Source organism: Gadus macrocephalus, chromosome 12 (genome assembly GCF_031168955.1).
Source record: "Gadus macrocephalus chromosome 12, ASM3116895v1".
In the NCBI taxonomy this organism is placed as follows: domain Eukaryota; kingdom Metazoa; phylum Chordata; class Actinopteri; order Gadiformes; family Gadidae; genus Gadus; species Gadus macrocephalus.
The window spans coordinates 8,118,687-8,144,021 of NC_082393.1; the positions used below are offsets into that span (position 1 = coordinate 8,118,687).

Below are 25,335 nucleotides of genomic sequence, written 5' to 3' on the forward strand. Positions count from 1 at the left end.
ACGCACACCTGCCAGTCATGGGATCCACAAAATCTTCCCTCCGAATCCTAAACTCCCCTCCCCGGGTCATTCCACTCCACTGGGATGCCCCGGGCAGGGATGAACACCGTTACGCACAATCTCTTTAACAGCATATCATTGAATTGTGAGTCATGACGTTGACGGGAATTAGTGACTTGATTAGGTTACCGAAACATGACGTCTTATCAAGTTTTGTGTCAGTAGATCCACTGTAATATTCGGTAGGTAAGACATTTGGTCAACTTTGAAGTTTCTGTGCTACTATGACACCTGCATAACCTACAGGGCTGATTAAAGTGCATCTTATCTTATGTTATTTTAAGTGTACGTGGCTACACAGTCATGATTGATCCTTCATCCATCTATTCTTATTTTTTCCTTCTGTGACTTTTGACACAACAGACTGGCTTGTGTCACGAGAGACCCAGGTTGACCGTGCAATTGTGCAACCTTTGAAGACCAGCTCAATAATGCATGATCAGACTAGACATGGACAGACGGAAAACCTTACATCCACACCCGGCTTTGTCCTGCCATGGTGCCAGAGGACTGGACATCCCTGAGACTGGACACCTGCATGTTTATCATCACGTGATACGGCAGGGAGAAAAAGACAAGACAAACAAACAGACATACAGATTTTTTTTTTGTACAGTTCTTTATCAAAGGTACAGTCTCAAAGGGCTTAACAGGGCGTATATTTATGACAGCCCCTAACCCTAAAGGGTGTTCAAAGGGCAAGAAAAAGCTCCCTTAATTAACATGGAAGAAATCCTGAGAGGGAACGCAGAGTGGGGGATCTCTCCTTCCAGGACGGTACGGAGTGCAATAAAGAGTTAGAAAGAATAACATTTTTACTTTTATTTTTATCTTCTTGGTATTTTATTTATTTATTTCAGGACAATGCACATTTATAAACATGTACAGCAGTGTGCCAGATTGTAGCCAAGGGGCTAATTTCCATCTGTAGTCCATAAGGCAGGTTGATGTTACAGTACAAATGACAAACGATATACAATAGTAAAATCAGTTATATAAAACAGGGAGAAACAGAAAGAAAGAAAACGATGGCCTACTGAATAGAATATACTAGACAACATACAAGACTAACTTTGCTTGCATTTGCAGGTTTGAATGACACCGAGACAGGCAGGTGATGTGTTTCCTGTCAGCTACCAGGTTCTAGTTTAGAAGACCAGGCTCCTCCTCCTATGAACCCATGCTTTGCACCGCCCCCTACAGCTAAAGTGTCTTAGCTTGACTCGTACCCTGTATGAATCCTCGAATTCAAAACTTTCCGGAATACATTTCACCATGACATTTCTATGCAGTATCGCTGCCCGACGAGTGAAAATAATTCGTCCAGAGTCCAACGGTGGAACATTTGGGTTTATGTGGCGAGGAGGTGTGCAAGGCCTAGTGTCCGGTGACGTTCGGCTACCAGTTTGTTATAATCGCACACACTCTCGCGGTCAACATACAGAGGCGACACCTTCAGCAGAAGTGGACGTGAAGCGGTTAGATGGGGAAGACACGGGTAGGCACTAGTTTAAGTTATTTAAATGAATAAGAAAATAGTATGTTCATTAAATGGATGGATGTTTAAATCAACCCTGCCAAGCTAAATCGTTGAATAGTTTATAATTGAATAATGTAATGAAGAGAGTGCGTGTCTAATGTGTCCTCAGGTATTGTGGAGGTGGTCATGCGTCGACATAAGGCGAGAAATGCCCTGGGTCACGTGTTCATATCACAGGTAAACTTAAAACACACACACACACACACACACACACACACACACACACACACACACACACACACACACACACACACACACACACACACACACACACACACACACACACAGATTGATACGAATATAATGTGTTTATAGATGCGTGAGATCATAACCTCGCTGTCCTGCGACACGGCCTCGCGGGTGGTGATCTTCAGGAGCATGGTCCCAGGGGTCTTCTGCGCAGGTGCACACACAAAAATCCATCTTATGTTTACAAGGACGACATTGCTGATTGAACGTAATGAATTGTATTGTGAATGTGTATTGATGCAGGTGCTGATCTCAAAGAAAGGGCTGCTATGAACAACATATCAGCCGATTCGTTTGTCCACAGACTGCGAACGCTCATGACTGATATTGGTGAGCTTTGCATCAGGGAATCTTAGGATTTGCATGCTACTCACACTCTATTGTTCACACGTCTATCTGAGGTTAACAAACACAGTTACATTTATCCACCCAACCAGGTATTTTGTTGATTATTAGAGATAGTGCCTGTGTTGGCTCTATAGATAAAACTAACGTGTCTAATTATTAGTATTTTTTATCACATTTCAATAAAGATCATGCCTGTAACATAGCGCACATTTTTGAGAAAAGTCTACTATCTTACATTGAGGTGAAATTAGTGTTGCAAAAGTATTTAGTCTGAAGTGTGTATTCCCACCACTGCTCTCAACACACGATTAAAAACTCAACTCAATCCCTGCTTCAGGTAGGGAGTGTGTTAACGACAACTCTGCTTTGATTACCGCTTATGTTTCCCCGGCAACAACAGCATCGATGCCCATGCCCACCATCGCGGCGATGGATGGAGCCGCCCTGGGTGGAGGGCTTGAGCTGGCCCTGGCCTGTGACCTCCGCACAGCCGGTGAGTGACCTTTGACCTTCAGCCTATTTATCCTCTTGATCAGGGTGACTCCCTGTTCTCTAATCACAAAGGAGTGGGGGAGGTGTCAGGCCCTGAGGTGATAGCAGCGATAAGGGGATCGTAAAGGTAATAGCGACCTCTCTAGTGGTCTCTCTAATTGTACGATAGTGACTGTTAAATAGTAAAGGTCAGAAGGAGGTAATAAAATATCAATCGAATAGAATGCAACTTTATCCAGCTTGAGCTGGAAATGTGCTTTTGGCCTCTCCTCAGAGACCCCAAATTGTGTTTGATTACATTAGTTTGTTAGGTTCTTATTTAATAGAGCTATTGCATCTGGAACAAATACACCTTTTATGAACGTTGCCTTTAGCCCAGGGGGGTTTTACTACATTGCCTGAGGCCAAAGCTGATAACCCTTGATGTTGAGGGTGGCTGGTGACCTTCACTATGAGCTTCTCTGGGTACTGCAGAGTTGTATGGAGCACCAGGTTGCCTCTGTTCTCTGCCCGCCGACAGACTGCAGGAAGAAAGGAAGGAAGGAAGGAAGGAAGGAAGGAAGGAAGGAAGGAAAGCGTACGGAAAGAAGGCTTTGAAGTGGGCATTCTTGCAGGGTCTCCGTTTTCTGTCTGTGATCTTCCAACCCCACCGCTGAAAATATAAAACCCAATGCAGGTGTGAAGATAATGAGGTTGCTTCAAGGCTGTTTCACTAAATGTCAAGGTGGACAGATGGGGGGGGGGGGGGGGGGGGGGGGTCATTAAAATGTCCAATGTTGGCTCTTTATTTTCAGTCACGATATCGTCTGTACACCTGAAGAATTTGATGTGGTAGTAACATGTGAAAGCAGGGCTAGAGGACATGACCTTGTGCCCAGTGACTAATGCTGAGCGTGATGCATCACACTCAGCATAATAATGTGTTGAATCCACATGTGATTGGCTCAAGGCGTTGTTGCAGCTCAGTGATAGGTCGAGAGAGCCGACATCCGGGCAGAACAGGTGTTTGTCTATATCAGTTCGACAGAAGCATCAGTCAGCTTTTACTCCATCCCTGCAGTGCAGACCTTCAATTGTCCTCTGTGTTTGTGTGTGCGCATGTGTATGTGTTTCTGTGTGCGCATGTGTATGCGTTTGTTTGTTTCAGCATATTCTGCCCAGATGGGTCTGATTGAGACGACAAGGGGGCTGCTCCCAGGGGCTGGTGAGGCACACGTACACACACACACACACACGCACACACAAACACAGCTATGTGTCTATTCTATTGATAGTAATGATGCATTTAGTTTGTATAGTGCTTCTCATCAGTGGAGACAAATCCAGATGCGCTGCATTGGAAGCATGTCATGTGCAGGCGACTGCCAGGCAACAGATGCCATTTGACCTTGACCCTGTTTGCCCTGCAGGGGGCAGTCAGCGCCTCCCCAGGTTGGTGGGAATCTCTCTGGCCAAAGAACTCATCTTCACAGGTATTGTGTCTCCTAAGATTGTGAAGCGGATAGAGTTCTGACCGACCCCCTCTGTGTTTGTGGTAATACACACCGTGCATATCGTTGAGTGTGCTGTAACGTCGGCAGGTCGACGTGTGGGGGGGCAGGCCGCGCTGGGCTTGGGCCTGGTCAATCAGGCTACAGAACAGAACCAGACGGGTGACGCCGCCTACACAGAGGCACTCAGCCTGGCTCGGGAAATACTGCCCCAGGTACAAACATACAGAAGGACAGACCAGTTCTGCTGCAATGTGTTCCTTTCACTGGCCTTGATTTCTCCCAACAACTCGTTAATCTCACTCCACCTTTCAACTCATCTCCTTGTCTTTTCCTGTCTTCCGCGTTCCGCTTTCAACAGTGAGAAAAGGAGTCTTTACATTTCTTTCAGGCCTCTGTCGTTCACAATTTCTCTCTGCAGTTTATGCACGTGGACAGCAGATGCAGAGTGGCCATTTAAGTGGAGATATTGACGTCTCACACACACACACACACACTGGTGTTTTGATCTCTAGAGGAAAGCAGAACAGCATTCAGAGGAGATCCTAAGAAGCAGAATAGCAATCTGAACACCGATGGACAGCTGTTCTTACCCCAAAACGTCCTACATACGTCATTACTTCACTGTTCACCAGATTATGTGCTGGGCTTTACTACTGTGGAGGACTGAGTGGATCATAATCTGGATCAATTTGGGATTGATCTCCTGCAATTAATTAAGACTAATAGTCACATTTCATTTTAATTTCCTTAAATTATTATATTGAGGAGGACCTTTTGTAGGCTGATTAAACCTACTTTGTTTTGTTTCTTTTGCTTCCATTCCTCAGGCTCCTGTTGCCATCCGTTTGGCAAAAGAGGCTATGGACAGAGGCATTGAGGTACGATTTAACACAGTCACGTCTTACGTCTCATCAAATGAAAGCACTCATATCCATACCTTCATGTGTCTTTCCAGGTGGAAATGACCAAGGCCATGGCGATAGAGAGGTTGTGTTACTCAATGGTAAGCATTCCCATACCCAAGCAGTAGTAAATATGCATCAAATAACTTTCGCAACCCCTGTACTGACAGATCTTTACTGTTTTGCGTAACTTTGGAGGTTTTTGAGTATTGCAAAATGAGCACTGCCCTGCTTGTTTCAATCGCAAACTTAAAATAAACTAGCATTTGCTGAATTAGTCTTTGACCCTTGGATCACTTTTTGGGTCATGTTTTAATGAATATTCCTGACAAACGGTTTATTATGCATTCCTTTCAGGTCATCCCTACCCGTGACCGACAGGAAGGAATGGCTGCCTTCCTAGAGAAGAGAAAACCTAACTATACTGGAGAATAACAGAATAATGTTGAAGAGACAATTCAACTATATTGGAGAATAACGATGTTGAAGACACCACGATATAGATTAACAAATGATATTTTTTAGATTATAATATCAATGGTGTAGAAAATAAAAAGGCTGCTTTGAGTCCAGGATATGTTATTGGGCACAAATAAATGTATGTATCAAACAATAACACTTAAAGTAGGCCATACATGTGATGCATCAAATTGTTATTGCAATTATTTTCATTAAAAGACAAGGCTTTGAGCTCAAGGGATGTAGTCTTTATTTCAAAATGTCACCATATAGTCTCAGCATCAACATGGCACATTGGCTGCTTCAGCCTTACTAAGCTGAGGTGGACCATCAACACAGCCTCCACTAAAGAGACTGTGGAGTCTCTCCACAGTGGGGGCCTTTAGCTTAAAAACCTTAACCCAGTTTACTGAACGAGAAGCACTGAGCCCCGGCCTATTGTGACCCAGCTCCCATCAGGGTGTGAAAAGAGGCTGTCACTAAGAAATGGCTTGGGTTGAAGATGAAAACCCATCCTGTATGTTCCTTGGGCGAACAAAAGCATTTCCCTTTATTCAATAGATGCTGGATCCATTTCACAACCCATGCAGTTATAGCAAGCACACGCAACAGTAGATCAAACAACCAAACAAGGTAGAGTCCATCCAGGAAAGTGCGCTTCCACTGCCCAATAGTGTTTTCCGACCTCCCTGCTATCTACACGTGTGTGTGTGTGTGTGTGTGTGTGTGTGTGTGTGTGTGTGTGTGTGTGTGTGTGTGTGTGTGTGTGTGTGAGAGAGAGAGAGAGCAACGATCCCCACAGCATTGAGAAGGTGTCTTCTGAAGTAGCTTGAAAAAAAGACACCAGCTAATTCATGGGGCGTAGAGAATGATTTACTGGAGCTTGACGGGAGTCCGCCGCCAGGTGTGCGTCACGATGACTCACTGGTAGTCCATGATGCAGTTCCGCTCCTCACATTGTGTGGACCAGCTGACTGACAGTGGCTCTACCAGTAAAAGCTTTTATTTTCTCCTGTTAGCTTAATAGTCGCTCTTTCATCATCATCATCGTGTAATCCATTACTAACCTCCTGATCAGTAAAGAGAGAAAAAGCAAAACACACAATAGAAACAGTATCCGTGCAACTTGTTTTTCTTCTCTAAGCTTATTTGTGCAAAGTAAACTAAATAAAATTTGATACCATTAGTAAGGGCACGCACTCACACATATGCACGCACGCACAAAAAGCAGAAGATGCAGATGTATATTAGATACTTCCCTCGCAAACAAAGATGGGTTCGACCAACCGATGCATATTGTTCTGTCTGTGAAAGACATTAGTTTTGCCTATGATAAGAAAATGTATGAACATTATTTTTCGAGACCTGTAGAGGTATGGTTAAATGGAGTCACATTAAGCATACAAAAGTTCATACGGGATGGGGAAGTAATGGCCTACAAATCACCTGGTCTTCTAGATCATATAATATGCAATGTTTCCAACATCATTTTGGTACACCATCAACATCAGAAGGTACAAGTCAAGGACCCATTTGGATGATAAGGAAGAGAAAGTGTACTAGTACTGCAGGTCTGCAGTGCTATCCCTTGACAATCAGGCAAGCATTCCTATAATGACCAGCGCAAGCATCCAGGCCAATTCCAGCATGCGCCAGCTCACAATGTCATGCGCATATTAAATGAACAGATCAACCAGTCACAAACCTAAGAGGGTTGCCCGTCAACATGTTCTTATTGACCACAACACTATGATGACACATGGGGAAAGTTTTGTTTAGAAACAAAAGCAAAAAGGAAGTAACGAGTCCTGTCCTTTTGTGTATAATCCTGGGTGCTGGTCAAAGTGTGCATGTGCGTGTGTGGTATAGGCACACATGCACACGCGCACTCAAGCAAATAGACTCCCGTTCTGCTGGGGCCGAGCTCATGGGGTTTGGTCCACGGCAACGTCAGGGAGTTTTGGTCACTGAGGAAAGATAGAGATTTAGAGAAGGGGAATAGCTTGGATCTGGTTTGAGCAAAGTTAAAGCAGATCTTAGAAAAAGGTTGAATTATGGTGGATTGTGTCTGCAACAGAATGATGGCAATGTAATATATACATATGTCATTTATTTAGAACGATATTTTGTAGGTACTTTTCCCTTTATGGACAGGAGAGCGAACATGGACGGATAAGTTGGTCGAGAGACAAGGAATGACATGCAGCAAATGACCACAGGCTGGAATTCCACCAGGATTGCTACGAGGAAATTCTGTCTACGAAGGGGAAATATATACAGGGTGAGCCATACACCCACCTCCAAGCCACCCCTTGTAATTAGCATTTAATGATTTCGAACAACGCTAGTCTAGTCTCCCACGCCAAAGGTAAGCTTCGATCTGCTCTTTGCATGTCCTTGTGTGCAGGGGGCAAAACCCATGCACCGACATTGTGCAGGGTTAGTTATGCACAACGTTGCATGTTGAAGGCCAGCTCCAGCCAGCTCTGTTACCTCTGTGCGGTGGCTGTGACGGGGGCTGACCGCTCTGTCCTCTGTGGCGGCGGAGGCTCTCCAGAATGTTCTCCACCAATCGCCGGACGTCAGGGTGTGTCTCAGGGTTGCTGTGGACCTGCTCAAGCTGCCGGTGACCCCCCTCCTCCAGCAGCATGCTGCAGTAGCGAGAGGCTGCAGGCATGAAGAATTCAGACGTTCAGTTTAGTCGGTTCACATCGGGTCCTGCATCACATGAATATCCGAGGGCTTTACTGGCCTGCATTACTAAAATGTACCACCCCCAATCCTCCTCCATGAAACGACCCTACCATATACAGGTCTATTAAGTGCTCTCCTGCCTTGAAGAATGTTAAAAGGTGACGAATGGACACTGCACTGTTAACTTGCAGAGGTTTACATGATGTTACGTGGGATCCAGCAGTCCTGCTTGGTTAGCCTTTGCTAGGAACCGACAGCTAAAAAGGTGTGGAGTAACACCTTCTTTCCCGTTTCACTACGCAGATATTTAAACGAAGCGGAACTCATTTGAGCGAGTGGATGAAACATTGAGCTTGGGCTTTTAATAAGTATTTATATGGTGGCCAGGCTACATGGTGTTGACTTGAATCCCTCATCTACCCTGTTTCAAAGTTCAATAGTGCTTGTCCAGTTCGTGTTCGCTGTAAGCCAATTACACAGATCCCCGCCTCGAGCAACATGACAAACAAATATAATGCGCAAGAAATAAGTGCTCGCAAGAGTGTAATACACTTGGGGGGGGGGATTAACAGCCCAGGCCGGATCTTTGGCGTTTCATTTGGAACGAATATATGGGCCGCTCCTCACCGTTCTTGCTACAGACGTGCTGCATGGCCCAGGCAGCCCAGAGCTGGACCCCCGGGGTGTGGAAGCACTCCAGCAGAGGGAAGAAGGGATTGAACGATCTATAGGACAAGATGGAGCCAAGTGAGATGTAGGCTAGGCCTTTGGGAGCATTCATAGCGAAACATGTGTTGGGACAGCGCCATCTGCAGGCTGATCACACATATCGAACTGCCAACCGCTTTCTCTTTTGTCTTCTTTTGGATGATGACAGAGCGCGTTATTCATTCAAGTGGGATTATCTGTAAATGTTTTTTTGTGGGTCAATCATTTGCATGCTTGTATGTGCGTGCCTGCCTGCCTGTGTTTTTGCTTGCATGTGTGGGTTTCTCTGCGTGTCTGCGTGCGTGCTCAATGAGGTAGTGATCCATTTCCCCCCCTCACCTGTAGGCCACCATCTCGCATTCAGGCGTGGGCCACTTCAGGATGACAGAATGCTAGAGAAGAGAGAACGAGAGAGGCACGTTAGGGACGACTTCTATCCTCCACCCAGACAACACCAGTGGACCCACTCCGGGGGGGGGGGCTTGTCTCTCTCTAGAACACGTGGCCTACCAGCTGCTCCAGCAGAGAGGACCGCAGGCTGAGGCTGAGCGTCCAGGCCTGTTCCCCACGCGAGGTGAGGTGTGCCAGGATCCCGGCGGCAAAGTAGCTGACCTCCACCTCGGTGCTGTGGAGCAGGGTGCGGATGTGGTCCAGGAAGCCCTGGACCATGAGCTGCACATGAAGGTCCCCGACCTCAGCGATGTTGTTCTGTTCCAGTAAAACAGAACAATAATGGCGTCTCCAGTTCCCTATACATCCGACACAATAATTATAGCAAATTTGTATTGGTAGTGTTGTGTTATCCGGGACTCACCAGCAAGCCCAGAACCTTCTGCTGAATGGAGGATTCTGTTGGGAAAGCCTGCAGAGGAAAAACCATAAATAAATCAAAAAGACACACTTTTATGGTTTTACAATTAGGATTAACCCCATCGCACTCAGTTGAAACGTTACATCGTTTTTTCACTCCTACCTCTAGGACATTTATGAAGAGAGTGAGCCCATCGTTCTGGATAAAATGGCTACAGGTGGTCGGGGACTCGTCTGTGAGGTTCCAGAGCGCGCTCAGTGTGAACTTTAGGGTGGCGTCTACCACGCTCTGTCCAGCCTTCTGCTTCACGATGTTCAGGAGTTGCTGAGAGACAAGAGAGAGAGAGGGCGAGAGTGAGAGTGGGTGAGAGGGAGGGCGAGAGAGAGTTTGGGCGAAAAGAGAGAGGGCGAAGAGAAAGAGAGGGTGAGAGAGAGGGCAGCAGCGAGATAGACGAGTCAGTCAGTCAGTTTTCTGTCGACAATGCTGTACTCTATAAGGCACCATGTAGGAAACTCTTACCATCACTATGGACAGCTCCGCCCCCAGCTGTGCCGTCTGCTCTGTGGACAGCTGAAAAGCCACACACACACACACACACACACACACACACACACACACACACACACACACACACACACACACACACACACACACACACACACACACACACACACACACACACACACACACACACACACACACACAGTTAAGATGATTAGTGAAAACCGCAGCGTACGCAGAACACACACGAGTGATCTACTTGACAGGCTTTTAGAGTTGTTTTTTTCAGAAATATGACGTCCAATTAGTAATGCAGGAAACAATGTGTGTATGACACACACACCTTCAAGGCACAGACGCAATGCTTCTGCTATGTACCTTGGCAGCCAGTATGGAGATGATGGCCACAGCCATTCTCTGCATGTTCTGGTCCTCATGGTTACACAGCCACTGCATCACTAGCTTTGCCGCCTCAAACCTAACACACACACACACACAATGCACTGTCGCACTAAGAAATAGAAATGTCCATCGACGGTTGGAACTTCTACTGTATGCATGGTGAAAACTGCCACTAGCTGTAAGCATAACACCATCATTCATGACATCATGAAGGTTCAGTTTGTCTGTTATGAGTTCGAGTGATCGGATAGCCATGTTGAGTCGTGGCTTTGTAAAAAGGTTACCCATTGAGGTGCTTCACCAATACAGACAAGGTACCCTACCTGTTGAATGGGACTTCCTGCAGAATACGGTCACTGCACAGAGACAACAGACAGTTCTTCTGCAGCTGGAGAAAGAGGACCCAAAACTGGAGGTTAGAGCAGCACCCCAACAGAGCCTGCCAGACGGGTTCCGGGTTCTCTTCTCCTGCGCTATCCTTTATGAGCAGATCTGTGTTCATAACCGAGAGCTAGGGGCAGGTACCTGCTGGTGATTGGGAAAGGTTCTCATGGCCTCCAGAAGCAGCTGGGTGACGCTGCTCAGCAATCGGACCGGCATGTCTGCGGCCAGGTCCTGCTTGGTTAGGTTGAACACGCAGGCGCTGGCGGCCAGCTGGACGTTCAGGATGGCCGGGTGGTTCTTCATGCCCAACACCACCAGCTAGGGAGAACCGAGGTGCGGGGGAGGGGGATAAATCAAACTTAGAATGGGACCCTCCGTTTTAAGCGCGAGTTGCGGGATGTAAGAAACATATGCATTGAATCATTCCATACAAAAAGGTTAACAACCTCACACCGTACACTCAAACAATACAGAGATATGCTTAAACTAATCTTTGAACGATGAGAGCATTAGACACAACAGACAAATTGTACTCTTCTTTAAGTCAACATTGGGGGGGGAAGGATATTTTCCCCCCCAATGTTCAGGGGTAAGACTTCGGTGGGATGCGGCGATACCTTCAGGATGTCCGGTCGTGGTTTCTCCATCACGTGGGTCAGGCTGAACAGGTGAAACAGCGCCTCTCTTACAAATCCTTCTCTCTCACTGTAACGACGAAGAGCCTGGCAAATCTGCATCTCATTGGCCTCCCCTGTGACCTTCACACACACAGACACGCAAGTGTGTCAGTGACAAGATAATAATATATTTGTTTGCACGTTTTCTCAGGGAACATATATATATCTTTTTTTTATTATATTTAAACATAAATCGTAGCTAATTAAATGATTAAATGTGAGTTGGATTAGCAAGCGGTTTCAAAATCTCCACCTCATCACCCTCAAGTGACAGCACGAGTGGGTGTGTCCACCCAGATGTAAGCTAGATGGATAAGCCTACCAGTTGGTGCGGTCATAAATCATACATGTAGCGGAGGCTCTGCGCCTCGCCTATAGGCGGCTTCGAGAAACCCTGTGTGATGCATGCATCATGCATCTGTTCCCTTAGCTGTACCTTGAGGCTCCCTTCACCAGAGAGGAAGTCGGAGAAGCCAGCACCTGTTGCCAGGAGTCCTAGGAAGGCCATGCCAGGTCTCTCCTCGACGAATGTCTTGATGGCAGCATCTGTCACCTGCAAGAATCAAATATGCATAAAACATACAATCTAAATACATCCTGGTCTAACCAACACAAACTCACGCTGGCACACACATCAACCCAAACACATCGACCTACACACATCAACCCACACACACCTGCTTCCTCCCTGACACGTCCAGGGAGACGAGAGCGGGCAGGATTCCCGGCTGTCCGAGCAGTTGTCGAGCCACGTCGGACGTGAACTGTTTATCGTCGCTGATGTCCAGGTGCTGCACAGGACACAAATCACACTCAACACCGCAGTCGTCGCCTTGCTACCGCTGCATAAGAAAGGGCTTCTCGTCAAAATCCACCACCCCGAGGCCTCATGCTCACCTGCAGCGCGTCCAGCTGACCTATGACCCCCAGCACTTGAGCGGTGCTCATCTCCAGCCTCTTCAGCTGGTGCAGCGTCAGCGAGCGCAGCCTCTCCCGAAGCCCCAGCAGCGGCTTCAGGTTGGTGACTGAGGTGTTGGACAGATCCAGGCTCTCCAGCCGGGGCAGAGCGCACACGTCAGGAAGCCCCGCGTCGTAGAACTCGGCGTTGGCTAGGGAGAGGGAGCGCAGGCCCCGCAGGGAGCTGAAGCGACTGGACTCCTCAGGGGAGGACATGGTGAGGCCGGTTAGAACCAGGCGCTGGAGGGAGTCCTGCAGGATGGGCATCGAGGAGACATTAGGACAAAGGGTCGGGGTAGTAACACGTTAAACCCAATGTTTTGGTCACTCTCATACGGATTACTACCAGATTACGGCTGTGCAGGTTATAGTGTCTTGGTCTCAAGCAGAAACTTTTCAACGTAATCTTGATAATAGTAATATTATCGATACATAGATGGTAATACATACTGTTATTCACAATTCCATACTGGTGAAAAAATCGGAGACAAAATATATAATATGGTGGTGGTGGTGCATCTAAGTTGCACAATCACAAACAATAATTGTTTGCAAACTGAAATAACATTTAAGAATAAACATTTGTTGATTTAGCTACTTTTCAGATAATGTTAGACGTCATTAAATTTGCTGTAGGTATTGGTAAGATGTAAGGGCTATTAATTGATTGTCATTTGACAGCTATTAGTGAATGAAATGTCCACGACAATATTGATTTTTGTTTCCAACTGTCTCTTCTCTCTCTTCACAATCTCAAATCTTACCTACAGCACCTTTAAAGAGCAACGTCATTAAGGTAGGTTATCTAGATGCCTCCAGGTAGGCAAAAGACATCGGGGATCGAAACCCATTACCCTTGGGCTGTCGTAGACACCACATATACCAACACATACACATACACCTATACACATATATATACATATATATACATATATATATACATACATACACATCAATTGTGGTAGGTTAATTTGTTAAGGTGACACTAACGTGTACTATCATCTTATGTACTGCTTTACCTGACTTTGTTTATTGGTGGCCAGTCCATTTAGTATATCTGAGATAGTGAGGTCTGCATTGACCCTTGCAGCATCCAGTTCCACCAGCTTGTGAGGACAGAGAGCTTTCTGGAATGCTTCCGCCGAGATCCGCGCTGTTCGGATGCAGGCTCTCCTCAAGCGCAGGTACTCACACTTCCGAAATACACCAACTGTGCTGTCATTCAACAGCCCTGTGGTATATAGATCATAGTTAGAATGTCCTTCTACAATACTTGGTAATGGGTCAGCTAGTCCTATGTAGGCCGCGCCCATATGCCCTAACCTAACCCAAAATACATTTAATGACATGGCTTTGCCTGCTTCATTTAATTTGAGTGGTAAGACAGATAAACACAGACAGACCTTCAGTGGCCATCTTTGCCAGCAGCTGATCTGCCAACTCCTGTGGGAAGAGCACTGCTTCTCGGAGGCAGAGAGAACCATCAGCGTGCTTCACACAGAAACAATCGAGATTCTGGCTGACATAGGTCAGGCACAGGTCCGTTAACGATGCAGGGGAGGCATCATCCTGAGAACACATAATAATAGTGTTTTTGATGTAGTCACGTTATACATTGACTGGATATACATAAAACATACGGAGCGCAGGAAGCACATAACGTTATGGGGGGGCCAATACTCGTAAACACTTCTGAACGTAAAGCATGTAAAAGGAACCATAACGACGATGTGGAAAATCTAGATTAAATTAATAAAACTTACCACGTTGAGGAAATCACTAGCCATTATTCAAGATAAATAAATAATTTGACGAATACACGAACAACTCAACGCAACAGCTGCTCAGACTGACTGTCAGCCGCTTCAACGTGAAGTTAAGTCTCGATGAGCTGGGTCCGGTTGCCGGACAAAAAATTGGTCTCGATGAAAATATTTAGAAGACAGGTAGACGACAAGCTATTTGAACATCCATGTAGCTATTATCTAGCTAACCGGGTTCTTCCGTGTTGCAAAATCAGAGTCGAGGTAAACCCAAAACAATATTGGGATTGTCCAGTATTCATTGTCCAAATATTTTTGAACTGAATCGTTGCTGTTTCCGTTTCCCTGAGTAAACAACCTGTCAGATTATATTTTCCAAAAGGGGCTGTCTATTTTTGACTAAGCAGATCGTAAACAAAGGTCACAACACTGGAAGTATATCAGAAAGAGGCTGAACTACGGAAGCCGGGCGGCTGGATTATGCAAGGCAGGAAGACTTAAATCAGCTGGGTGGGCGCATGGGTTTAGCATTTTGTTGAATAACAGTACAAAGAGGAACATTTAAAGACTTATGTTATGCAACCGATAGGACTATTGTAACCGAGAACCTTAATTGTAGGGAGATATATTTTGATCAGTTCCAGTGACTCCAACAACAGCACGACAAGGTCAAGTGGTAGTAGTTGTGAGACACTTGCTTAATCTTAATCTCTGGTTAGAACCACAAACGAATTAGTAACATGGCTGGTCTTATAAACTTTGAAGATGAAAATGAGGTGAAGCAGTTTTTGGACAATTTGGGCGTGGAGTACAGCTTCCAGTGTTACAAAGAGAAGCAACCCGAAGGTATCTGCGCTCTCCATTCATTCAGTGCTGAATGGCATATTTTTAGTAAAAACATGTTGATGTCATTATATCATGATGGGTGATTTGCTAAGACCATCACTCACTTATGAGCTTATTCGTTTTGTAATGTCACGTGTCTTACATGGTGTAGGCTAATCGTTGATTTGATTACTTTCTTCAACCTATTCAAAAGGTTGCCAAAGGCTAGCTGACTACTTGGAAGGAGTAAAGAAAAACTACGAATCTACGGCAAAGGTGCTCAAACATAATTGTGAAACAAATGGACATGGCGAGAGTTGCTATAAACTTGGGGCTTACTATATATCAGGCAAAGGTATGTAGGCCTACATGAGGCCAGTTACTATTTTTTTTTGGCACACACAAAACAAAGTGAGAACAGGCAATTGAGTACACACAATACGATGGCCATGCTAAATTGAATTGTCTGTCCCCCAATGCCTCAACCAGGTGGACTAACCCAGTGTCTGCAAACAGCCTATTCCTGTTTTATGCGCTCCTGCAACGCTGGAGGAAAGAAGTCTAGAGATGCCTGCCATAACGTCGGCCTGTTGGCCCACGATGGACGGGCCATGGAGGGTGGGACTGATGCTGCAATCGCTAGGCAGTATTATGAGAAGGCCTGCGCAGAGGGCTTTGCTCCTTCTTGCTTCAACCTCAGCGCTTTGTTAATCAAAGGAAACGCCACAGGCTTGGCGCCAGACATGCCCATGGCCCTGAAGTACGCAGACAGGGCCTGTGAGCTGGGACACGTGTGGGGATGTGCCAATGCAAGCCGTATGTACAAACTAGGGGACGGAACGGAGAAGGATGAGAAGAAGGCGGAGGAGCTCAAGAACAGAGCGCGGGAGCTCCACGGCATCGAGAAGGAACAGCAGCTAAAGTTTGGGGAGTGAGACTTGTAACACGATATCTGTGTTGGATATGCTTTTTTGTTGATTACGGTTAATTGATGTAGATCATTATTGAGACAATACAGTTTATTTCAGCAGATAGTTCAGTTGTTGAGGTATGAATGAAAGAAGCTACTACCAGTTCAAATTGGTTCATTTCCCTGATATACAGTACAAGCCATACGTATACAACTGGGCTGTACGGTTGTTTGGTAATCATTTGTTAAAAGATTTTCCAAATATAATTAAAACAATTGTCATTGTAAAACCCACTTCATTTACTTTTTTTCAGATAGTTTAATCTATGTTGAAATAAATAATGTATTTACACAAATTGTGACACTAGTCTGATGCCCTGGAATTTATTTCTTTACCCAAAAAAAAACACAAATTCACAATTAATTTTACTACAACAGAAATTTTTCCTAGATATCGCAAAATAAAAATCCCATACAAACAGTAAACAGTCTATTTTAAATCGCAGATTAAACAACAGGTAAAAATAAAAAATGGTACTGGGTATGTCCAAAACCCATATTTCTTCACGAAGTCAATTTACCACAAGAGGGAGGTAAAGTCTAAACTAAGAAAAGAAATAAACCCGGCCAACGCAAAGTACTTGAACAAGTGGGACAATTAAGGGTTTTACCTCCTTAACTAACATACACGTTGGATTGTCTTACGAGGCTAGATGCATACACACGATTAATTAGATCGAGAATATGTTCATATTGTTTAATCAACAAATCAGCTCTTGGGTTTGGTTGAACCCGGGTGAATCCTGTTGCCCGCCTAAACTCCGCCCACGGCCCGTGTGTCTCCCCAGTCCTCATTCAAAACAGAACACAGCTGTTGCGAGGCACATCGCTCTGGTCGCTAGCCTAGCTGTCTTTCTGCAGTCTTCAGTTGCTTCATATGGGCTGGACGTGTGTTATATCCCAAAATACATTGGTGCACTTTGCTGAGAGGTGAGTTATTTTTTTAAAGCATGTGTAGGTAGCTGGACGATAACTTTGCTATCTTTTGCACGATCACGGTCATTTTGGGAAGATTAATGGGAATATCAGCCTGCGAGCTAGCTAGCTAAGCAGCTCTTGGGTGTGTTTGTTTTGATGTACCGGATTCTCCTTTTTCAATAAGGTACTGGTCATCACTTTTGAGGATGGGGCCAAATGCGTCGGAGGCATTTGTACGAATGAAAGGTAGATAAAATCAGTCATAGAATTTGCTCTTTTAATAAGACATTACGTTAGCTCCACGTCAGTCCACATGTATACAACGTTGCCCCACCCCACCAAGAGTTCCATGAGTTGTAATCATGTGCTTAAATCATGCGCTCCCTTAAACTAGCCGAAGAGCCGAAGCTCGCCAGCAATGCATTACAACATTCATGGGCTTAACCATGTCTGCTCCACTTGAGGCTTTAGTCAAACAAAGAATTATAAAAACTACTCATAATCAGTATAATACACATTTTGTACCTGCTCCATCAGTTTGACGAAATTATGTGTACGCTGATATTTGCAGGCGTTGAACTCGTGATACGTTTTTTTTTCCGCGCTTTATCTTTGTTTTGTGCGTCCTCAGCAGAGCTAAGCAACAGCCGTGCCCTGCAGTCTCCTAGGCTCTGCATAAACCCATGAACCCCCCGTTCGGTTACCCATTGGGGAGTGCTTTGGGTGTGGCACGATTTCATCACGGGCACAGCCCCTAGTTTTTCGCCTATGGAGCATTGTCCTACCAGATGCTGCTGCAAGTAAACAGAAACTGCAAGTTGTGACATCTAATTGTAATATATACAAGGGAAGGAAGCAACTATGCCATTGACATATTACGTCAAAAGCAAGAACGTTAAATAGAGGGGCTACACCCAATATTATCTATCAGGTTCCATCTCCAAATAAGTCAGGACTATCTAGTTTTCGCTGAAAGAAGGAATGCATTATCATTTAGAAATGCATTCTGCATGTTTTCCTCTTTTTGGCTAGACAAAGCGAATAGATAGTATTGTTGAGTAGTGGTCAAATGGTACAAAGGAATCTGTCTATTACGCCTAGCTCTTTTCTAAAACAGTTAAAAACCTTATTTGAAATCTAAGCGAAAATCGCTATCTATCTTTTGGTAAAAAAAAATGTTTAACAGTTATCGTGCATGTTATTTTAATGGTCAAAATAGCAATGTAATGCTCATTACAGATTTAGTGCTTTCTTTCACACATTGATTTTACTCAAACCCCTCAAACTGTAACTGTTGTTGCAGTTTACATCTTTCAAGATGAGCCAGTTCTGTTATTTGTCAAACTGTATTAGCTCCACAGCATGAACATTTCACGGTCAACCCTCCTCTTGTACCTTCAGAACTCTGCCGTCCTCCGACAAAAGTCCCAAGTTTATTGTTGTCAGTGTCCTTTATGTGAGACATCTCTGCTACTTGGCCTTGTGACCCAGTTTTAGAGAGCTGAGAAGAATACACTGTATTTCTGTTTGGTGAGCTTGTGCGCAGCTGCAGCTCACAACACTTAACACATGACCTGTAGGCCAGAGGTTCCAGTTCATATCTCCAGCTTGCCCGACAGTGCTCGGACTTCCCATCATGAAACCCCAGGAACAATCAGCTTTAGGTTCTGTAATTGGGAAAAGGAATGTTTTGATTCGTTTCACTTGTTCAGAAAGCAGTTCAGTCTACAACCATTAAGATCTGCCTGTAAGTTTATGTCTATCACACTATCACACAAAGACAAGATTTGTTATTGAAGGATCTGAAATATTGGAGATTTTAGTTGATTAATATCTTCCATGGGTTGGCAAATTGGATGCTTTGAATTAATTATTATAGCAACCTTTAGTAAACGTATGATCATTTTGAAAATGATATTCAACGCACACATTTGCATTATACATGCTGTAATATGTCTTTATAAATGTCAGCAAATTGGTGTCTCCCTCTTTATCCAATGCAATCAATATTGGTGTCTGTCAGAAATGTTTATTCTGGAGCTAAGTCTGCCATGTACTCGTACTTCTATTTGGAGAACATTTGACTTGAATGTGTTGTTTATAAATAGTTTGTATTGGTCTTCACAGGGTTATGTCCTAATCTGTTCCTCTTCTATGTTGTTAAGCTGCCACAAGTTTACACCACTTAGTCATTGAAAAGGCAGTTATAATAGCAAGGATTTCGTTTGATTACAACCAAGCAGAACCTACAACCCCACCTGGAACCTTGTGGCCACTCAAATCCGATTTCCCCTCAAATATGTCTTCTGGAATACCCACCACCTTCCTGCTGTACTTTCCCCAGATGGTGTATCTGCATGTCAGTATTGCTATCCGCCATCCGACCTCTGTAGCCTGGCTAATCCCAAGCCTCCCTATGTGTGGGGCCCCATCTGCCATACTGTGTGGTACTGCTGCTCTGGCCAATGCCTGCAAATGTGATTAGTTGGAGATTACATCTGTGGGTGAAGGAAGACTCCCTCCTGTGTGTGTGCGTGTGTGTGTGTGTGTGTGAGTTCCTGTTATCTTAAGTCCTAGTTAGTCTCCCTCAATACACAAGGTATTAGGGGTATGCTGAAAACGCACACGTGTGTTGTGTCACGTGACGCAGATCAGCCACGTCGTGTCTGCAGCCGCTCTAAGTATTCCGGTGGCGACTCGCCCTGCTTAAATTTTACTCGGTTGCCCAGGGTAACCCTGTGTAGATGTCTGCCACGTCCCCTCGATACAGATGGAAGTGCGGAGTCGCATGTCGTCACTCTCCTCTGATGCCTGCATGACCCTGTGCTCTGTAATGGATTCGACCTGCTCAAGTTGAACATCCTACTCTATATACCGCAGTTCCTGTTCATGAAGAAATCTCTTACCTGTTGCACATTGCGCCCTGGTCGGTCATTGCAAACGTGTTGGTAGGACATCAGTGACAGTGCGGCCAAATGAAATTGAGACATCGCTACATGAAAACGCGATATAAATTGTTTTCGATGCACAATATTTGGTGAAAATAATCACTTTGTGTGGGGGACAACGCAAAATGAAGCATCAAACGAAACCAATATATTGTCTCTTGCAATGATTATCGGTTTGTAACATTGTTCTATTCCGCGCCAACCGGCTGTGCACAGTTGCAACATAATTGGCTCTGCTCTGCTCCCTTCAAAGATTTTATTTACCATCACAACTGTTCTGTCTGCATGCAAGACTGCTGTCGACGTTTACGAGGGTATATTGCCAGCAGCCGATAGAAGCGGTTGTTCCAGCTGTTGCTTGCTTGCTCACCCATGACCCGGAATACCCTCTCCTGTGGGTTGCGATAAATCTGACGGTGCAATTCCTAAATCCAGTTTCAGTTCTGAAATCTGGCGAGCAGCCGTGTCCGACGGAGACATATTTAGTTTAGCTTTGCACACGCTCAGTTGTACGTTTCAGGAAGTCTGGTCCCCCCACTGCCGGTTGCTGCCAGTATTTGATCGAAGGTCCTGTTTAGGCAATGCTTACGTGGCCAAGTTGGAAAGGGCTCTGTTGTAACATGGTACCATGAAGCGCACAGACAGTGGTGGCACATGATAAAAGAATGGAACATCAACCCTCCCCCCCATTCAATGCCCTCCTTCACAGCCTCACTGATAAGACTAAAACAAGCCACGCAAGTGTTCAGCGACTGTTGGCCTAGGGGGTTCAAAGCACTGTAGCTTGCACTAAACCACCAACAGGAAGTGGCCCACAAATGAAAAGGCTGTACATCATAGTTCTGTGTGTCTGTGTGTGTCTGTGTCTGTGTGTGTGTGTGTTATGATGTACCAGCCATTTGGTTGTAGACCCCTCTCTTTTTCTCACTCCGAGTCATCTATGGCTGTTTTCCTTCGGCATGTGCTCCTCATGCACCACTTCCACTATCCTTGTCACCACTCGTGGCACTCAGCTCTCTGCCCTGCCACCACTACCCTTGTGTGTGGGTGGGACAAGCTTATGCAATACAGAGTGTTTTTTAAGTGCTGGGGCCAAGGGTCTAAGGTGATTGCAGGGTCTTTGCTAAAGGACCTGCTGAGGTATGTAGAATGTGACAGAGGAGGGTCTCTCCATCCACCTGATACATTCAGGCTGTTCCTGATGATTTCTTGGTAATGACGCATTCCAGACTTGAACAACCTCTTAGGACAGGGATGGTTAGGTAAAGCCGGCCGGGTGAGTGGTTGCTAATTTGTTGGCACACTCAATGCAGTGTTGATGTAGTTGTTGGTTGAGTTATTGGTGTGTGTGTGTGTGTGTGTGTGTGTGTGTGTGTGTGTGTGTGTGTGTGTGTGTGTGTGTGTGTGTGTGTGTGTGTGTGTGTGTGTGTGTGTGTGTGTGTGTGTGTGTGTGTGTGTGTGTGTGTGTGTGTGTAAAAAAATACACGCACGGCATTCTCCGCCGGTCTTTTTATCTCCTGGTAGAGAGACGCTCATAGGCCCCTTCATCCCACCGTGTGTCAGCACACCGCTCCTCTTCCTCCTTAAGTGTTGGCGCTCCACAGCTAAGCTGAGTGCTGAGCTCCTGGCTGTGTCATGGAAACTCGTGAACCCTGTGGTGAATCCTGCAAGAGACAATAGCTCTCGCTCTCTCTCTCTGCTTGTTGCAGGCTTTCTGTGAACATAATGTGTGAGCTTCAGGATTTGGCGGTTTGTTTGCCATCATAGGGATGGATACAAGATAGGAGTTTGTCAGTTAATCTTTATTATTATTTATCTTCACGGTGTGAACTATTTTGTCAAACTTTTCCTTACACTAATAATCATTTATTTTTGGTCTCATATTTGATTTGATAATGTGAGTCCTTGTGCTTCAAAGGGCCGCCATATTCTAGATGTGCTTTGCGGTGTGTCCCAGGCAGCAGCGGTGGTCTTGTAGCTGGGAGGGGGTGAATGAGTTGGGGGAGGAAGAGGAGGAGAACGACCACGACGACAAGTGCTGCAGGAAACAATGTCTTGCCTATTTTTAGTCAAGAGAGATGAATGTTTGGGAGGGACTGTACATCCGGTCTGTGCTCGTCTGCTCAGAACAGTCATAGGGTGTGTGTGATATTGGCTGTTTTCAAAGATGGATGTCGCCAGAGACCAACGCATTTTGCAATCTGCCCAGCATATTGATCCGTCAACAGCACAACCTACAATTAATACAGAGAATGTTGGATAGGGGTGATCATCCCACATTAATGGATGTCGCATTACAGGCAGGTGTCTCGTCCTGGAATTGCCAAAACAGGATGCCCTGAAAAAATCATCTTTCATTCACATAGGAGGAAGGCAAGGTCACCATTTCGGCTACAAACGTACCGTTCAGACGTGTGCGTGCTTGTCTGTGCTGTGCTGTGCTGTGCTGTGCTGTGCTGTTGCTCTGTTGGAGAGGCTGACCAGAGAGCAAATCGAGGGGCTCATTAAGGGAGGGTAAGAAACCAGAGAAGCAAGGGGGTGTGGTGGGATTGAAGAGATACAGCTGTTTGTTCAGCCTCAGCTGTTCTTTACCATTTAAAAACTAGCTTGGACACACACACTCTTATCCACCGATATAACAAACAATGCTGCATTGTTTGGCCTTGTGTGAGACGGATGGAGGAATCAATCTTTCATGTGGCTGCTATCAGCCAGGCAGATGAACTACCCACTGTGTTATTAACAGTCCGCCAGGCCCAGCTCAGACAGGGCCTTGGTTTCACTGTCCTCCTTTCCTCTCATCTGTCGGTTTCTCCTTTCTGTTTGACTATCCATGTTTTGAGCCTTAAACATTTCAGTTAGGTCATTCAAGTAAAATTTGGTTGGGGGATATACACACGGGCATATTTCCCCTGGCGCACACACACATATATATATATATATATATATATATATATATATATATATATATATATATATATATATATATATATATATATATATATATATATATATATATATATATATATATATATATATATATATATATATATATATATATATATATTATATATCTCACCTGACCTAAATTAAGTGACTGTTTGTGTGCACGTGTCGGTTTTTGCATGTTCACATAGCACATCTGTGCATTAGTGTGTATGTGTTTTCCTCAATGCCGGCGTGTTTGAACGTAAAGATGACACCTTGCTGGGGGCCTGTTCTTGCTAATCTTAGAATCGCTCCCGCAATCCTGCCTGATTTTAATTAGTCCACTATTCTTCTTTTAAGGGACCCTTTCCTTTTGGCCGCTGTTCTCTCTCCCTGCCTTGTCTCTGACTCTCGGTATCTGTGTGACTACTCCCCTACTCCTGTTTTGAGCTGTAATGGTGTGTTTTTTCATGGCCTGGGGACTGGGCACGGGGTCTTACTAGCCTGGCTCGAATGACTTGAGAGAGAGATGGATAGATAGCTATATAGATAGATAGATAGATATAATATTTGGCCTGTTAAGCCCTTTGAGTCTGTAATGGTGATTTAGGGATATACAAATACAATTGAATTGAACTTGCTGCACTGAAATCGTGCTGATATACGACCAGTGTTTCATCTTTAATATTTGCTTTGGAAAATGAAGCTATAATCTTTCATAACAGAGCAGAATATATATATTTTTTTATGGCATGTCGATGATAGTACACCGTTTCATGAAGAGAAAAATACCTCCTGTTGCTAAACTTCATCACTATGTTGTCTCTTGATTAGGCTAGGCTGGTGGCTATGCAATGGAAGAGGTTTAAATATCAACCTCTTCAAATAGTTCAAACCGCAGCAATGGATGTTTACATTATACCCTATTTCAATGTTCACCATAGCCTTGCATTATCTCCTCCTCTCTTGTGAGGATTTCTTTTGGTAAGAAGGCCATGTATTTTTGGTAAAAATCTCAGTTGGAGTGCATAAGTAGAACAATCTTTTTTTCAAATCTGGTGAGCCATATTCTAGTGTGGTGCCATTTTTTTTTTTTTTTTCACGTTTGTGGAAAAGAAGCCCAGAACATAATGTGTGGGAGAGGGAACGGGAGAAGAGCTCATGAGCGGCGATAGCACAGAGTGAAACGTTTTACGAGTCCATCTGAGCAAGTTACTTTTTTCCTTTTCTTTTTTTCAAACATTGCACCCCATACAGCCATAAAGATGAGCAATGAGATACTGCAGTGTTTGAAACACTCCCTCTCTGGTCTTGCGTCTCTTCGCCTGCACCGCCTCATATCACTCCCCTCACCTCGTAAAACATCCGGGTCTAGGTCGACTGGCTGGGGGACCGTTGCACCATGAAAGCCTCCCCTAACCAGCCTCCCATTTAGGGACAAGCTCTGGGTGATTGGGCCAAAATATCAACCCTGGTTGATGGAATATTAGACACACATGGCATTGCCTGCAACTCAATTGTTATTTTTTGAGACTGCTTCTTTTTGTCAAATGGATGACACACTTTTTGCGTAACATTTGATATTTTTGGAATGATGATATTTTGGCTCTTGTGTGTGTTTGGTTAGCTCATGACATTCATGCGCTCATACTTTGTGGAGACATACCATCTCCCTTTTCTCATTTTCTTTTTTTAAAGTATAGATTTTCCTCTTAATTTTGAGTGTTGGTGACGCTTGACAGAGCCTGACACGGTCATCTAATGACCAGCCATTGTTCTGCATTAGGTGGTGAGGTGTCTTGTGTGTCTTACTCTGTCAGGTTGAGGCATGCGCTGCCTCCCGATTCAGTGTCTCACGACAAGGCCCTGGGGCCCAACTGACAACACCTCCAGGGAAACAAGCTATGTCTGTGTGCGTGCACGTTCTGTGTCTGTGTTCTCGTACATCATTGTGGGGGAAAACTTTGTGTGCTTTTAGCAGGGGAGGGGGAACAGAGCTGAAGATAAGGCTGATTAGCTCTTGGAACCATACATTTGACCTATTGATATGCTTTTCCTGCCAGGCCTGACAACTGTTTGGCTATAGCTTTGGAGAAAGCATGTATCTGATCAAGCCCTGATTAGGCATAGAGGACTCTGGCGTCGTTGTTCACTCTACTCTCTAATGAGACATTAACTACCAGACTCTCTCTCTCACTCTCGCTCTCTCTGGAGTCATCCCCAGGCTTTAATACCCACTATGATATCTCAATAACTGGTGTATCCTGAGTGTGAGTGGGATTACTAACCTAAGCAGTGGATAACCC

General features: G+C 44.9%; 4 protein-coding genes across 6 annotated transcripts in view; 3 read left to right on the plus strand and 1 right to left on the minus strand.

The window, feature by feature from the left end:
- The first annotated feature begins 1,193 nt into the window (after window positions 1–1,193).
- Window positions 1,194–5,780, plus strand: echdc2 (enoyl CoA hydratase domain containing 2). Its single transcript, XM_060066217.1, has 11 exons — window positions 1,194–1,558; window positions 1,710–1,777; window positions 1,916–2,003; window positions 2,093–2,179; window positions 2,598–2,690; window positions 3,837–3,893; window positions 4,099–4,161; window positions 4,270–4,394; window positions 5,010–5,060; window positions 5,138–5,185; window positions 5,442–5,780. The coding sequence occupies exons 1-11, from the start codon at window positions 1,336–1,338 to the stop codon at window positions 5,517–5,519; spliced, it is 981 nt and encodes a 326-aa protein (XP_059922200.1). The 5' UTR covers window positions 1,194–1,335; the 3' UTR covers window positions 5,520–5,780.
- zyg11 (zyg-11 family member, cell cycle regulator) lies at window positions 5,777–14,865 on the minus strand. The gene is made up of 18 exons (XM_060066216.1): window positions 14,441–14,865; window positions 14,081–14,246; window positions 13,697–13,908; window positions 12,618–12,929; window positions 12,398–12,511; window positions 12,157–12,273; window positions 11,661–11,801; window positions 11,185–11,361; window positions 10,983–11,047; window positions 10,636–10,735; window positions 10,276–10,326; window positions 9,919–10,080; window positions 9,760–9,807; window positions 9,456–9,653; window positions 9,285–9,337; window positions 8,865–8,962; window positions 8,037–8,210; window positions 5,777–7,510 (listed from the first exon to the last, which is right to left on the minus strand). Exons 1-18 carry the CDS (start codon window positions 14,462–14,464, stop codon window positions 7,494–7,496), a joined length of 2,229 nt encoding a protein of 742 aa, XP_059922199.1. The 5' UTR covers window positions 14,465–14,865; the 3' UTR covers window positions 5,777–7,493.
- A 25-nt stretch (window positions 14,866–14,890) lies between these two features.
- Window positions 14,891–16,537, plus strand: LOC132468494 (cytochrome c oxidase assembly factor 7). The gene is made up of 3 exons (XM_060066218.1): window positions 14,891–15,286; window positions 15,480–15,620; window positions 15,755–16,537. The coding sequence occupies exons 1-3, from the start codon at window positions 15,181–15,183 to the stop codon at window positions 16,198–16,200; spliced, it is 693 nt and encodes a 230-aa protein (XP_059922201.1). The 5' UTR covers window positions 14,891–15,180; the 3' UTR covers window positions 16,201–16,537.
- Window positions 16,538–17,013: 476 nt separating this feature from the next.
- Window positions 17,014–25,335, plus strand: part of ralgps2 (Ral GEF with PH domain and SH3 binding motif 2) — a 74,208-nt gene continuing 65,886 nt past the window's right edge. For 2 of the 3 annotated variants that reach the window (XM_060067178.1, XM_060067177.1), the window contains exon 1: window positions 17,014–17,165. The gene's annotated coding sequence lies outside the window, so the exon portion shown is untranslated. The remainder of the gene's footprint in view (window positions 17,166–25,335) is intronic. The other variant, XM_060067179.1, reaches the window with a different exon arrangement.